The 17,217-nt window shown below is 33.1% G+C and overlaps 1 protein-coding gene across 6 annotated transcripts in view; it reads right to left on the reverse strand.

The window, feature by feature from the left end:
• FAM126A (family with sequence similarity 126 member A) overlaps positions 1 to 17,217 on the reverse strand; it is a 113,622-nt gene that overhangs the window by 28,650 nt on the left and 67,755 nt on the right. For 3 of the 6 annotated variants that reach the window (XR_003905041.1, XR_003905042.1, XR_003905040.1), the window contains exons 10-11: positions 16,831 to 16,990; positions 3,317 to 4,848 (exon numbers count right to left, since the gene is read on the reverse strand). Coding sequence is in view for 3 of the 6 variants with exons in the window: in XM_029929919.1 (XP_029785779.1) it covers positions 4,274 to 4,848; positions 16,831 to 16,990 (735 nt within the window). In the remaining 3 variants the exon portion in view is untranslated. Of the gene's footprint in view, positions 1 to 4; positions 4,849 to 5,651; positions 5,948 to 16,830; positions 16,991 to 17,217 lie in introns of those variants that run through there. The other 3 variants (XM_029929919.1, XM_029929938.1, XM_029929947.1) reach the window with 2 other exon arrangements.

Raw genomic sequence — 17,217 nt, forward strand, 5'->3', positions numbered from 1 at the left:
AACATATTTTTTTAGTTTTTATTTCAATAAAACAAGAGGCAACACTGCTATACAAAGTATTGCATAAGGACATTTACATAAATATACAAAACTTCAAAAAACTAAACTCCAGTTTATTTCCATAGCCTTAAAAATGTAGAGAGCACATAAAAATATGCAAAGTCCATAGTTTACTCTTTAGGAATGTAAACTCCAGGAATACAATTAGAAACAAGTATTTACTATGAAAAGATTAGTATCACTACAGGATTAGAAGAGAAGAAGTACACAAAAACCCCACATAAGAGAAGCAAAGATACGCAAAATAAGATCATGAGTTTACTAAGAGAAACTTCCTATCAAGACTCTACTCCAAAAAAACTATACTATTTAAAAAAAACACAAAAACATCTTCCAAAATGTTCACTGCTAGTCTTTTTAGATATGTACTAGTTACAAAGTACAGAAGACAACATATTTATGTTCTCTGATAAAGAAGTTAACAATATTAAATATAAATGTGAATAACTCAAGTATTGAGTATAATTTTACTAAGCAACTAATCTAAAAGTATAAACTCATGCTAAGTAAAGGACTAGAGAGGTTTTTTTTTTTTTAATCCAAAGACTGGGAAGACAGTATTATACATTAATTTCTATCTATAATACTTAATTTAAGTACCCATCAAATTATTCTTCTTTTTAATGGCTTTTTTAAAAACATTTTTTCAGTTACATTATTTACCATACAGATTTCCTTGATGTGCTTCCCTTTAATAAAGTGTAAATTTATTGTGCCTATAGATCAAATGTTAAACAGCCTTATTTTAAATATCTATTTAAAATTATGTCTCAGTACATTTTTTCTCTATAATTTAAATGTAAAGGTTTTAACATTTTAATTTTAGTCTTCCAAAATAGGGTAAAATCCCTAAAACTGGGATCACTTTTATCTATTTTGGTTTAAAAAACATGTTTCCCTTTGACTTTTTGTTTTGTTTGCTAAGCAGTTGCTTCATAATTGAAAAGGGCAACAAAATATTGCTTTTTCAAAATAAACTTTGTCATTATTCAAGGACTGAGGATTTCTACCCTTCAATTCTACAGAGCTGCCTCAAAAAGTTCCATGGTGGGGTCCAAGGGGTTCCAGGGTGCTCACTTGTGCTAGGTCCTCTAGGACACTCCCTTGAAAAGTCTATTTTGTTGCTTTCCCTACTTGATTCCGAAGGCAAATGCTGGCCCCCAACTTCACTAGAATACCCTAGGTAGTCGGGTATTTGAAGAGTGAGAGGCTGGGTAATTTTAAGAGTCTTTAATGGCTTAAAATGTGGAATGGAACTATAATTTTTGTTGAGATCATTTGAACTATGGGGTGCAAGGCCCCATTTTGGGTAGAATCCTTCTTTTCATAAAGATATATAGGAGATCTGTGACCAAATGGTTACATTAGCATCTCTGTGGAAAAAAATGACCTAAAAAAGTCACCCCAACTTTAAAATATGGAGAGCTGAGTAATAGGAATAATTGTTAACTGTTACCATGGTTAGCATATATCCAATATTATAATTGCTATAAAAATTTTCAAATGTATAACCCTTATTTGAAATAGTATCAAAGGTGTTATAAAATAATTTTACTGTTAACATAACTTCTAGGAAATCAACTAGTGCAAATTAGTTGAAGCAAAAATTCAGAACCACTCCACTGTGTAAGCCTTCAGAGTTGAGGAATATACACATGATTTGTTGTGCATTGTATAAAATGGTGGTACCTCTTTCATACTCAAAATGGCAGGCATCTACAGCTCTGATTCCATTTATAGTTGGTAAGAAAAATACAAAATGCTATATTTTTATTGTAAAAATAAATGAAAATCATTAAAAATTTAGAATTAGAGGATCTAATAAGTGCCATGGACACTATAAAAATTTATAAGCTATTAAAAACGATGATTATAATATTTAGTATCTAACATATTTGATCTAGGGTTGTGAGACCATTGAAAATTCTAAATATTAGGTAAGTAATTTGTTTGCCCTTTTGGTACTCTCTTTTTAAACTTTAATGTGCATAAAAATCACTTGAGGATCTTGTTAAGTAAGAGGCAGATTATGAGTCAGTAGATCAAAAGCTGCTCTGAAATTCTACATCTTTAACAAGACGCTTGGTGATGCCAATGCTACTTACTGGTCCTCAAATATAGGAGTAGCAATGATCTAGAATAATGCCATAATGAAGTTCCATTACGGCAGTTGATCATTAAAATCTGATCTCTCATTCTTGCCAGCTTTTCCTCAGATTGATTCTACAGTATTTCCTAAGCACTCGACTTGCTTAAAAGGCCAATCTTCTAAATTAAGTCTTAAGACTATTAATACTGTTAGTAGCTGTATGCCTGAGGGAAATTTTTTGTTAAAGAATTACAAAAAGTCAATAGGAAATCCACAGTGACATCCTACAAATATTTTCAATTGTACACAGGATTCCTGTTCAATTAAAGCAATATCAATTTTCATGGGCTCGTCTTAACTTTTTGTTTTTTTTTAAACTACAGTTTATGGCAATAGATCTTATTCCATTTCTATTACTGGCACTGAAAAACTCAAATTCACTTCTAATAAAAGCCATATTCTATACAGGATTATTGAATGAAAACTAGTTCATGCTTTTTGATGATTTAAATTTAAAATGGTAGCCAAAGCAGTTAGGGTCAAAACTGCATTTACAGCGTGTGCTTTAGCACTCTTCAGGACATATAAATTTTTCACATTTGAGCGCTGCATAAGCAGGCACAAAAGGAAACCTAACATCATCTGTGCAGCTACAGCTAGGGACTGTGAATAAGGAAACCACTGTGTATTAATGATGAAGGAGACAAAGAGGGGACAGACAGCCCTCCGGCCCTTCCTTCCCAGTCAACTTCCTCTCATCCTCAGCCCTGTTTCTTTTCCTCCCTCTGAATTATTAGTTACTTACACCTGATTTATAGGGAGCCTCGGCCACAGTTAAAAGGACCAGCACTAGCAAACCCCACATTTTCCAACTCTCTCATAAGTCTCATAGTTCTCTATAGCTACATACAAGTTTGTTTAGCTTCTGCCATATTGCCTTTTTTATTTTCATTTTTTGGGTGGGGTCAACTACATTGATTATTCTATCTATCATAACATTTAAAATAGGCCTGTTCACAAACAAAATATTTAACTTTTTTCATATTTTATAATTCTAAATTTAAGAGCACAAACGTAAATAAACCTAAATTAGTTAATTATATAAATGTCCTTTGCCCATATTTCATTATATTTTCTTTCACAACATTTTAAAGATGAAAAATTTACCTAATTTCCTTCATTTGCAGACAAACAATTCAATGCTATATGGTTGATACCGGCGTCTTGAGAGCTGTGTTGCACGATTTACAATGATTTCCAGGAAGTCTTCAATGACGTGTACTCTGAATTCTAGGAAACCAAACTACCTAGGATTTCCAAAGTCAAGCAGCAGGGTAAGTCAGCTTCATGGTCTATTATGTTTTGGGAATTGAAAGGGATTTTCACCTGCTAAATCCAGATCAAATACTTCAAAACAACACATCTACTGTCAGTCTGACTTTTTATATAAAATGTTCCAAAGATAACAACAGAAAGCCCTCTACGCATCCACTTGAATTACATAATCGTCTAGGTACTGAGTTACGAGGCTTTTTCCAGTGCTTTACACAAATATTCCACTAATTTTAAGGACAATCTGATTATTAACATTTTTATCAGGCCCTTTTCATACATCATTTTTGTTTTTTTAACATGCCTAATTTTCAGACTGCCCTGCACACAGTCAGCTGTAGAATTCCTGGAGTTGCACCCTCTGCCTCCTTCTTTCAAAAACAGCTCCCATGCATGAGATTCCCTTTTACTCTGAAGGTCAAACATACAACTCCCAAAACAGGAGTTATTGAAAAATAAGAATTCACAACCTCACACGAGATGTACCCAATCTGATCAGACAACTTGCCAAAATGTATTGTTACACTGACCATCTTAGATCATAGAAACAAATAGGAAAGAAAAAAAAAAAGAGACTCAAATCAAGGCGGGGGGGAAATATACCCAAGAAACAACAAAACTGCATTCGACCTTATTACAACCTATACATTATACATTATGGTCAAGGTGTCCTTCAGAATTTAAGACTTAAGGGCTCCTGTCTGGAATAGGGATGAAAGACCCTGGGTGCTTTCATCAAGAAGCAAAGTCATATTTCTAGATTCACTGGTTAGATGAGAAAACTATTACAAACTAATCTGTGGACAAAGTAATGCTGATACTAGGAGGTCTCTGCTGACCTGATGGATGCTTCGTTGGAAGTTCAGTCCTTTCGGAAACGTAAGTAAGCTTTTCTTCTTGGAGACTACAAGCAGAAAACCTATTGGCATCTGTCCCAGGCCCACAGCCAACAGCAGATGATGGGTTATGTGGGACTGTGACACCACTGACTTGTTCAAAGGATTTACTGAATACGGTTGAGGCAGTCTTGGCCAAACCATGGCTGCAAGGTTTAGGCAGAGATTGGCTGGTAGTTAACGTCAGTCTCTTCAAAGAGAGAAGCTCAAGATTCTCACTTTGGGCTCTCTGAGTTTGTTTTCGGGCAAAGTGATCTTTGCAAGACTCCCCTGTGGTTTCTTTTTCTTTTCCTCCAGTTTTGCTTCCCCCTGACCGTCTCTGAGTCTTTCCTACACTTGTCTTGTTACTAGAATTGTTACTACTGTTTGATAAACCAGACTGGCTAGTACTAGACGCAGCCCGGGAATAAAACCCCTCATCAACTTCAGAGATCTCCATCAGTTCTTCTTGACCTGTTAATTCTGTATTTCCTAAACAAAGAAATAACAAAGATTAATTAATATTAAGTATTTTAAATAATTCTTATTTCATGATTTCTAACAAATCAATGACACTTTAAACTTTAGCGTAATTACATAAAGCAACAGATTATAGACCGAAATTAAAGGATAAATTGAAACATTCTATAAAATGTAAAAAAGTTCATTGTAATTAAAAGTAATTTAGAGTGTATTAATCAAAAAGCATGCCATACACAACCACCCACCCTACCCCCATGTTTTTAGAAAGATTTCTCCTCCTATTCATGCAAAAGATCAGAAACAATTAGGGAAAATACCACATAGTAAAACTACGGGTAAATTCTCAAGTAGCAAAGCAATATAAAATCAGAACTCTTACCAAGGAAATTTTTTAAAAATGGTATTAAGATATTTTAAAAATTTTTTCTTAAAAAAAATTTTAATGGTTGCATTCTACACTCTAGATTATTTTACAAAAATAAAAAAATAGACCCTAAGTATCACGAGTTCAAACTTGTTAAATTTTTATATACATTATACTTCAAATCAAAGATGTTAAAAATATGCAGATAAAATATAATTTTAGATCTGAAAATATAAGCAGAAAATTATTTTGGAAGTAATTTTCTGCCTTGATTTCATAACAGTTTACTCAGAGAAAATACAGGTATGACCATTCCAAAGAGCATTAGATCATTGAGAAATCGTGGTGCATAATTCATGCATTCTGATTATTAGATGACATGCAAAATTTCTGTGACTGTGCAACTGTTGCTTAAGACATGCAGCAGTGGCCCTGTGCCATGAGATACCTTGGAGGGCAGCTAGAAAGCGCTCTGCTAAAACTGCACTCTGCCAGGTGCGTTTATTCCGTCCTCCATCATTTTTCTTACAGACTTTTGCCTCCTGATCTCTGGCAAGCCTTTGCTCTCAGTTCTAGGATCTGTGGCTGTTTCCTGCACACCCTGTATATGCTGAGCATCAATCTCTCCTAGTGTCCTGCCTTTTTCCCCATTCCCGGTTCTCTCTCCGGCCACGTTTGTGACACTAATCTCAGGAATGACAAGGATGCCCAATTCAGTGGTATCATTACTGTTGTCAGGTTGCTCTAGAATTGAAGATGATAAGACAAAATGATGGCTGAAAACAAAACAAACTAAAAATGCATAACAAGAAAAACAAAAGATCCAAAACAAATATCAGACAACTGAATGTTATGAATTAAGCCAGATATCTACACTGTGGAAATTTCCATAATTTTCATTACTCTGACAGCACTGGGAACAGCATGGTCATGTTCTTTAATTTTAAATGACAATGAAAAAACTCACAGAGCATCAATTCATGTTCTGCATGTTTTCACACACACATTTGACATGGACCATGAAACAGAAATTTTTTTAGAAATCAACATAGAATTTCTATTGCTTTAAAGGTAATATTGTGACCACTGGAACTTAGGTCAAGCCTTGGGAAAATGTTCCAGGATGTACACCCAAAACTCTGGCTCTTGTCAACATTAGGAACCAAGACACCTAGTAATTCCCTTTATACATTTAAAATTCTATTTTTGTATTAGATTCCAATGAGGCTGCCTTAATAAACTATAGAGTTGGGAAAATAAGCATTCACTCCTAATATCATGGTTAGTAATGCTGCAAGTCGGTTTTTAGATCACACACCAATCATTGTGTGTATTAGTAAATGTTAATGCAGCTATGATACAATTAAGTATTCTATTCCTTAAGATTCATACTCATACCATAAATTTAGGCCAGCCTATAAAGTTCATTACTAAGCCAGAGAAAAATAAAAATGGATTGGGAAAAACAACTTGGCCATTGGTCCTTTATTCTGAAAACAGCCACTGTAATCAAAACAAAGGAATGGAACTCCTAACCAGTTAATACTTATAGACATTTTATTCTGTGTCTTAAATCACAAAGCATGGTTTTATTTAAAGCTGTCAAGGAAATATCTGTAATAAATGGAAAAAAATAACATAAATACATCTACCATGGGTCAGTAATGAAAATTAAAGTTCAAAACAACACAAGACTATGTACACAGTATATACTCTTAAAAAACGTAGAACACAAATCTGTTTGAGAAACATTACCTACTATTTTCAAATGTTTCTAATGGTATCAAGCTCCCACTCATGGTGCTAAAGCATGTGAAATAGAAATAGGTAGTAAAAGAATGGAGGCCAGAGCCGCATACTCCAAAGGGTCCCAAACTTTGCTACAGATTGGTATCACTGGGGAGTCTTTAAGAACTACTCATACCTGGCTCTCGCCCTGGACATTTTTATTTAATTAGTATGAGGTATGACCTAGACATTGAGATTTTTACAAGGTCCTAGTGACTAATGTGCAGCAACGTTTGGGAACCAAAGCTCTATTCTAATAAATTCTTTCAAATTCTGAAAACTTAAGGCAAGTTATTATGAATGTCCTGGGTACTTCGTACCCATCAGCAATACACACTTCAGGAGGTCCTTGAAGCTTCCTGTCACCCTGGGCTGGTGCTGGCATAATAATTTCTCATTTACTCAGAGCTTCATAAACCTCTGACAGGAGGTTCTCTAAATGAAATGTTTATTTCCTAAACAGGCCAAAGCATGTTAGTGAGGTAGTTTCACCTCTAACAGAGGTTTAATGAGATTAAAAAATTCCAACAGAACCTATTTCCCCTTGTTAATAGCTATCTTCAAAGTGAAGCAAGTAAAAATCTGAGGTAAATGCCAGAGGCCACTGCAGCTGAGAGTAAAATTGACATGGTGCTGTTGGGTGACAGGCAAGATATTTATGTTACAGAAGCATTTTCACAAAAGATCTATTAAAGCAACCACAATCTAGTCCAAAAAATTATGAACTGTAGAAATATCCAGACATAGCAAAGCCAATGAATACTAAAACTTAACAAATCTTAAAAGATATGCATTGGTGGCCAAACAAAATAAAAAACAACACTACTTATATTGAACGGTAGTAAACAGTTTTTGGGGGAGCATTTGAATATATTATTCAATCATCTTCTCTCCCATTTACAGATAAGGAAACTGAAGTTCAGAAGGAGCTAACCACTATTCAGTGGGTGAGCTAAACAGCAAAATCTTTTGACTCCAAATGTCCGTTCTAACATATTATAGTCTAACTCTTCAATTCATTAAACATCAATTTGAGTTACATATCCTCTGACATCCTTCAGTTAGGTTAACTTGTTTGCTTAGATTCCTGGTCTTTTCACAGAAAGCAAATAATTTCCTTTGGCTGAAGAGAAAGCAAGAGCAGATAAAAGTCTCCAAGAAAACCTAAATACGTCAATTCCTCTCAAGGTTAGTTTTGTTTTGTTTTTTAGTTGGGTTTACTTTTTTAAAAGACACCAGTGAAATTATTAATTTAAAATGGTGTTGAAATGGTGAAAACTTTGTGAGAAAAACTAAAAAATAACAAGAGAACTATTGTATTAAGCAGCATCAGGCATCAGGATTGCCAGTCACAGGTACTGGGATAGTGCGTGAGATCTGCAGCCCCAAAAGCAATGAGAGTAACATTTTTTTAAATCATGAAAAAAAATGGCAAGTCAAAAAATGAGATCATGTGTTTTTCCACAAGCACAACTTTTTGATTAAATCATGTAATGTCATCATTCAAAAATGGTAAAAATGGCAAATTTTTACTCTGCTTATTAAGGTAAATTTATAAAAAGAGAAGCATGTGATTGTGTACAGAGCTAGAAAGAACAGACATAATTCTCAGGAGAATTATGGAATAAAGATAACTATATAACTCAAACATTTGCTACATGATTTTGCTCTTTATTATTTCTCTAACTTCTTCCCCTATATGTGACCCAATCTCCCTGCACACACCTTCTTTCTTACTGGTCTTGCTATTCCATAGGCCTGGAATGCCCTTCCCCACATAGCTACCTACATGGCTCACCTCTTTATTTCTTTCAGGTCTTTTCTCAAAAATCTCCTTCTCAGTGAAACATTCCTTGATCATCCCATCAAATTTCAATGTCCCCCATATTTCACTCTCTTCTCTACTTTGTTTATTCTCAGCACTTAATCACTCTGTTACATAATTATTTATTTACCATGTCCCATGAGGGCAGGGATTTTGTCTGGTCACTCCTGCATACCCTGTACCTGAGAAAGTAACTTGCATATAATTGATGCCCAATTAATATTTGTTTGATAAATTAAATAATGTCCTGTTACATGGTGAGATTATCATTAAAAACAATAAAGGTGAAAAATCATGGAGAAGACATGAGAAAGGTAAACTGGGAAAGTGTTATTTGATGAGGTAAAAAGAAAAAAAATAATATACAAGTTACGCTAATAAGAATTTTTAGATGGCAGAGAAAACGAAAGTCTCTTTTGGAAAAGTGAGGTAGTCACCTTTAAATGCAGGTTTAGTAAAATACTTAATAGTGTCCAAAATATACATATTTTTTAAATATACAGTTCATAATAAATCATATTATGCTCTGGATACCATAGCAATGGAGAAGAAGTTAATCTTTCTTTAAGAAAATCAGAGAGGAGATATTTTAAGGGAATATAAATGTATTAGAAAATAGAATCTAATGTGTAAAAGCCCAGAATCTAACGTTAAATCTATGCAAAAGGTGTCATTGTTGTTCTATACCTATAAAAAACAATACTTACATTTGACTTCAAATAATTCAAAAACGATCCAAAGAGAAACATCTCAAAGAATATTTTATTTGTATAACCTCTACAAACCAGTAAACTTCTCTCCACATACAGAAATTAGGAGAGTTAAAAGAATACTTTCAATAGACATTTCCAAATTGGTTCTCAAAGACACTCAAATCATTTCTCCCTAAAAAATTTCTTCCAGCTTAGAGGAAAAAAAAAGGTAAAACAAATTGCAAATATCATTAAAACTGACATGTAAAGTTGTGATTTCCCTCATATGTAATCTTATAATCCCAAATATCTATCCCATCACATCACTCATAAAAAAGCTCCTTATCCTATTTGCTTTTGCTTTTTATGGCTTATGCTTTTTATTTACTAAAAGTGACAACTTAAATAAAGGAATAACATTATTTCACAGAATCTACACAGCTCTATACTCAGACAACTTTGTAAGTCGAAAAGAATCTGGTTATGACCCGAGGCACTTACAGTATTGTATAAATATGTGTGAAAATAATAAAATAAGCCAAAGCTTTAAAAAAATAATCTATTCTTTAAATGACTGCATCATGCCATTTTGACATTATGAAAAGTATATTTGAGTAAGCTCTAAGAGAAAGTGATACACATTCCTTTGCAATTTATAAGTTATAAATATTTTAAATGTCATAATATACCTGAAAAGCTTCATACCTTTTCATCCAGTCAGTTTACGTTTATAATTTATTCTATTCTGAAGAAGAAAAGGCTATCTATAGTCATTAAGCTATTCATTGCAGTGTTATCTATAATAGCAAAAAGTTAGAAACAAATTATTTAACATATTAAGGAAATGGTTAATTAAATGATGGAATATCAACTCAACGTGGTATTAAATATGCCATTAAAGCAACTGGACTTACTAGGAGAACTTAGGAAAATTTTTGACGTTATTAACTGAACAATACCAAAACATCAAAAATTTTAATAGAGCACAACAATGAAAAATATATATACATATGGAAAAACCTATAAAATGATAATTCTTTAAGATTTGGGATTATAAGTAAATATCCCTCTACCCAGTGTACTATTATGTTGTTATAGTGTTTTTCAAAAAAAAGAGGGAATGAACTCCTCGGTCCATATTATAAATTTCTTTATCATTCACCCACTCACTCATGCATTCAACTATTTATTGAGCACCTATTATATGCCAGACAATGTTTTAGATGCTGGGGATACAACATGAAACTTCACTTTTTTAGACTTAATCTATGCAAACTATTTTATTTCTTTTTTCACATAAGCATTTCATATAATTTATTAAGTATTCAAATTCTCAAGGTACTTTTTTTTGTATTATTAAGTTGAAGACTTAAAAATATATGTAGTTCTTGTTTTTAGTTCTTTTTCACTACTTAAAACTTTGTACTCTTGGACCGCTAAGTCAAAGTCATGAAATACAATGTTATAAAAATAAACCATATAATATGCCAAGACCAAAAGTAGGGCAAAATTCAAAGGACCTAGTTTATAATACTGTTCTTATTACTGATACCTAACTGGGCAAACAGTTGTAACAATACATAAATGAGAAATACAAACTCAATCTATTCTATTTTCATGTTAATTTGAGATTACTGAGACAACAGGTATTAAAACAATCTTCTAAAAAGCCTGACTATAACAGTAATATAAATGTCAGAATAGTGTACTATAGGGCTGCAGAAATTACAAAAAAACATTAAGTTCGTTGTTACTGTTATGTAACACATGTACACTTTTGTGTCTGATACTCACTCAAACTAAATGTTTATCTCAAATTTAGAAAATCCAAATTATAAGTTTCAAAAACATTGTTTTATGAAAAAGCTCAATCACAGGATCATTTGAATAGCAAACTAAAAAAAACTTACCAAGAATACAATTATGATGTAGCTAATGAAACAAGTTAAATAGTTCTTAATAAGTTAACAATTGGCTTTTATGTAATGCTTTGAATCATGCCAAATGGGTTTTACTTACTCGCCTCATTATTTCTCTCACAAATAAATGCACAAGTAGAAAAAAACGGTGGGCAGTAATAAAGAATTGGGATTTCACTAGATAAACCTTTTTATTAGATAACCAGTTGGCAAAAATTATAAGCACTCATTATTTGCAACCATAATTTAATTAGGTGACTTTTCTAGAACAAAGGGGTGATGTTTTAACACATGTTTTAGAAGAAATGAGAAAAGTTGGTTTCCTTGTTCCAAGTATAGGTAATTTTTTTTTTAAGTGCAAGAAGAATGAGTCATAATGGTGGTGGGGTAGTGGGGGAGACAGACAAAAAAATAGCAATTAAATTTGTTCTAGAATAGGAGAAGGAATGGAAGAAGTACAAAGAAACATATAAGTATAGATTGTATAATAGAACCTTAAAGTGGTAGAGAATGATTCAGGGATTTAAGAGAAAAGTCTAGCTGAAATGGTAGATGATGAAAACTTTTAGAAGTAACATTTAAGAATGACTACAGAATTGAAGCATAATTGTAAAGGGATATTTCCCTTTTGCTTTTTAGCTACTTCTGTTTATTTTTTAAAGGAAGTATATGTTTTATAGAATTGCATTTTTATTATTAATTTCAAATTTTTAATAATTTTTTTCATTATTTCATCTTATTCTTCATTGGAATTTTCATTGTGATTCTTGCTATGGTTATAATCTACTCATTCTTCCCTTCCCTTAATCCTTTTTCAATTATTATTATTATCCTTTCCTAGTTACATTTTACTTTCAAATTATGAGTTCTAAAATAGCCTTCAATATGTAGGTAGTCTGAAAATCTAGGTTTAAAAAATATACACTAAGTGAAACACAATATGCTCAAAAGAATTAATAATATGTAAATAAAACTTAATTCTGAAATAATGACCCTTAAAAGTCAAAAGCAGCAGTTCTATATTATAATTTTACTTTCCAAAGATATGTATTGGCATGGAATTACAAAGCCATTAAACTTTTCTTAGAAATGTATACACCAAGTTAAAAAAAATTTAAAAACACCACATTAAGTTAAGCTGTATCAGTACAATAGTAAAATCAAGTGAGAAGTGGGAAAAATTAGGCAAACATGCTAATTGTTAAACATGTCTCTCTAAATTAATACCTGGTAGAAACCACACTTTCTTTAAAAGTCGCCCTATTTAGTTGATATGCGGATACACTATCTGGTCGAAATTAAAATTACAGGGCCTTACACGTGCACCTCTCTGCTACAGGATGGTGATGGTCAAGGAGGATATGTATGTGGGGGGTGGCAGGAACCAGAGGATATATGGGTATTGCACTTTCCATTCCATTTTGCTGTGAACCTAAAACTGCTCTAAAAAATAAAGGCTATTATTATCATATAAATAGGGGGCCAAGCAAATAAAACTGATCAAAATACAATCCTAGACCATGGCAAGGAATATATGTTCTGAAATGTGTGGAAACGTTAAAACTATTAATTTTTTACCTTCCAAAAGAATGCTTTTCATTAAAATATAAGCTTTGGATAGTTCTTAGCTTAAAGAAAAGAATGGCAGATCTGCTTTCTAGAAGAGCTTAGAAAAAAAAATTTCATGTAAGAAATTAAAACTTTTCCAAATTAACCTTAAAATCACTAAAATATCAGTTGGCTTTTGCTGTAAAGATAATTTTTTTTCTGTTACAATGAGAGAAAAAAACGTATGTGATTAATTGTTCCAATTTAATGCATTTGTTTGCATGTATAATTTTTGGTAGCCCAGATATGCAAACATACTAACATATGGCTTAATTTATCTATATTCCTTAATAATAAAAAGAGATGGAAAGAAAATAAGCAAACAAAAAATGAAGTTCTGCCTGGCTGCTTCCATAGGAGACCCTCATTTACTTCTTTCCCTCTTCTCCCCAGATAAGCTGGAAAAAGGAGAAAAAATGCCCATCAATGGATGGATGAAGAAAATGTGCTATGTATACAAGAAAATATTATCCAGCCATTAATAAGAAGGAAATCTTGTCATTTGGGACAATGTGGACCTTGAGGGCATTATACATACAGAGAACAGAGGTAGAGGTTGAGGGTGGGGTATGGTGGGCAAAATGGGTAAAGACAGTCACCTGGTATAATTATAAAATAAGAAGTCCTAGGGATGTAAGGTATAGCATGGGGACGATAGTTAATAATACTGTTTTGTATATTTGAAACTTGCTAGATCTTAAGAGTTCTTATCACAAGAAAAAAATGTGTAACTATGTGTGGCAATGGATATTAACTAGACTTGGTAGAGTCTAGAGTGGTGATCATCTTGCAGTATATACATATATTAAATCATTATGTACACCAGAAACTAACATGGTATTCTATGTCAACTATATCTCAATTTTTGAAAAGACATCAATATAAGAAAAAAGAAATGAAAAAGGGAAGAGACCCAAGGAAAGAAAAAAGGCCAACTGCTTTCTTCTTTCCTGGCACTGGCAATAACAAAGAAAGAGACAAGGGAAAAAAAAGAAATATGCCTTAAAGTTTCTTCCCTTCTTCTCCAGCCCTCATCATCACTGTTTTATTTTATTTTATTTTTTAATGTTTTATTTATTTTTGGGAGAGAGAGACAGCATGAGCAGGGGAGGGTCAGAGGGAGAGGGAGACACAGAATGTGAAGGCAGGCGCCAGGCTCTGTGCTGACAGCCCGAACCCATGAACTGTGAGATCATGACCTGAGCTGAAGTCGGACACTCAACCGACTGAGCCACCCAGGGGCCCCATCATCACAGTTTTAAAGTTGCATATTCCATGTCCCTACTGTGTGATATAGTTTGGGATCTGATAAGAAATCCCTCCTCCTGCAAGGCCTGGTGTGGTAAGGGAGGAGTAAGGATATAGGGGGAATGGGAAAGTTTCATCAAATAAAGAAGCTCTAAGTGTGTTTTCACACAGTCTTAAACTAAATCTACACTCTGTAGCACTATGCTTCCAGAACCATTATGGGACAAAAGGCTTTTGTGGGTCACCCTGAACCTACAAACCCTTTAACACTGTTTTTGCAAAAATTAATGTAAAAATAAATTTTGTTAAAATGTATGTAATTAATATGTAAATGGAATAAATTTATATATAAACAAATTTAAAAATTCATTTTTAACTTGAGAAGTGTCTATCTATTTAACAACCATAGCACAGTTACCTATATTCCCCACAAGAAGTCAGTGCGCTAGAAAGCCCAGGACAATAAAGTGTTCAAGTAGGAATCAGGATCACAAAGATGGAAAATAGTAGTTCTTAATTCAACAGGACAGAATTAACAATGAAAAATAGTGCTCTGGAAAGGGAAGCTAAGACTCCCCTTAAAAAAGAAAATGCAACCTACCTGTAGAGATAAATTAGTATCTTAGAGTAGGAATATTTTAGTCATTGGAAAAACAGAATTATACAAGAGTGGTAAACAAGATAAGCCGTGTTCTGTATTGGCTCCATGAACCTGACTTATTTTAATAGTTCATTCTCTTCCAAATCCTCGCCTGTGACGTTTTTTGTCACCATAAATGGGAGTTGCCCAAGTGTTTGAGTTTTGAGGGTTGAATGAGTGTAAGGGGATAGATGATAAGGGAGATTATTATCACCTTAAGACACAGGACCAACTCCTCAAACGGTAGCCAAAATGAAATTTGGAAGATTTGTAAGAATGGAATAGACACAGCATATTCAGGTAGTCTTATCCCTTATTTTGGTAATTTATTCCTCTAAAACACTTCTAGAAAATCACTTCTATTTTACTGCAGGGTACACATCTTGTTCTGTTAAATGCATGCATGGACACATACACATACCTCTTTCTCACACATACATGTACAGATACAACTGAACTTCAATATTTCATATTTTTAACGGCAGAACTTATATACTCTTTTCTAATTCCCCATACAGTCACCAAAGGAGCAAGAAGGGAATGTGGAAAAGGAATTGAAACTCATTCTTGCATTTCCTATAGTAGTTTGAGAGCGATTATGGCCACAGTGACCCATATGATCTGGTTTGTGGCCTTTCTGCCTATTTTTACCTATTAATGCCAAAAGAGAAATCTGACCTCTAGGGTGCCATCATACTAATTAAATGACTTTTTACCTGTAATCTAGTCCTATTCAGTAGCCTAATTTTCACTGAAGAAACTGAAGTATGTTTAGACTCTATGTGTTTTAATTGTAGCATAATTTGCCTTGCTAATGGCAAACATTATCACCTCTTTTATGCTTTCCTAAAGAAACTTCAAGAACTGTCACACTACTTTAAAAAGCAAAATGAATGAAAATGATCATTGGGTAAGCTGGAATTTTCTGTCACCATTCCCTTTTGACACATTATCTCCTAGATTTCCTAAGTAGGAACAATATTCTTATTACCAACTTTCTATTTTACCATGAATAATATTCTCCTCATTTTTGCATTTTCTCTGCAGAGACCACAGAAAAAACTGGAACTAAATATAGGAGCTACCATTTTCATCACAGTTAACAGGAAAAAGAAAACAGAGTAATATATATGTTTGCTTGGGGCAAAGGAGTGGCTTTTTGCTTCTGGTCCTATGATTACCTTCTGAGAGAGGTAATAGCAATCTTACACTGATTCTTGCCACTACAATAACTTGTAGATAGGAGGGGAGTTATCAAAAGAATAAGAAATTAAATTAAAAATAATAAATCTTGAGAAAAGGGAGAGAAGTAGGAAAGCATTAAGAAGGCTATGGTAAGTAAAATTAATTTCCAGTAGAATTTTTAAGTAGTAAAATGAAGAAATCAAGGAAAAATATTAAAACCAACAATCTTGAAAGAAAATTAACTTCTAGAAAATAGAAATGCCCAGAGTTGCATCAATACAATGGCTCTTTTGCCAGGAAGTACAAAAGAAAGTGTCAAAGTCCCTATTACTTGTCCTGCTTCAATATGCAAGTTTACTTGCCAAAGAGTTAGTTGAGAAATAAGAAAAATTAAGGAATATTTGCCAATAGTTTTGAACAGAAATCCATGTGTGAATAATTTTAACATGCATTTTCCTACTCTCTGACTCTACTAAAATAAATTTAAAAACAAATACAATGTTTAAATAAATTTTCATTCATATATGTAACATAAGGAGCTGTATTTTCCTTACTGCTTATCACCAGTGGATAATAAATTAGGAGTTAAAGGTGATCCAACAGCTTTCATCCATGTCACTATGCTCTTATTTACTAAAGGTAGAAGTTATAGGCCTGTACGTAAAGACAAAAATGTGACAGAATCAACAATTCTCTAATTTGAAGACTGTTTTATTTCTTACCATGTCTTTTCCACCTATGACCTCTTATTGACATGCTGGTTACTGCATTTCTTGATATTCTAGAGGAAGTTGGTGTGATTTCAACTTGAATACACCTTGTACCCTCCTTACTAGACTTCATGGCACCATGAGGCAATGAAGCCTTTATGGCATTAGCAACCTAAGGGGAAAATGCATGGTTTCAGATTGGAATTAACAGACGTATTATACCCTTACATCAAACAAAATGCCAAATTTAAAATTCTTTAAAAAAGAATACTTTCTCCAAGATACTTCCTAAAATGACATGTAAATCTTGTAGAATAAGGAGAAAGAGTTCAGAAGGAAACTACCATTTAAAAAAATTTTTTTAATGTTATTTATTTTTTAAAGAGAGAGAGACAGAGT

Source organism: Suricata suricatta, chromosome 2 (assembly GCF_006229205.1).
Source record: "Suricata suricatta isolate VVHF042 chromosome 2, meerkat_22Aug2017_6uvM2_HiC, whole genome shotgun sequence".
Taxonomy (NCBI): Eukaryota; Metazoa; Chordata; class Mammalia; order Carnivora; family Herpestidae; genus Suricata; species Suricata suricatta.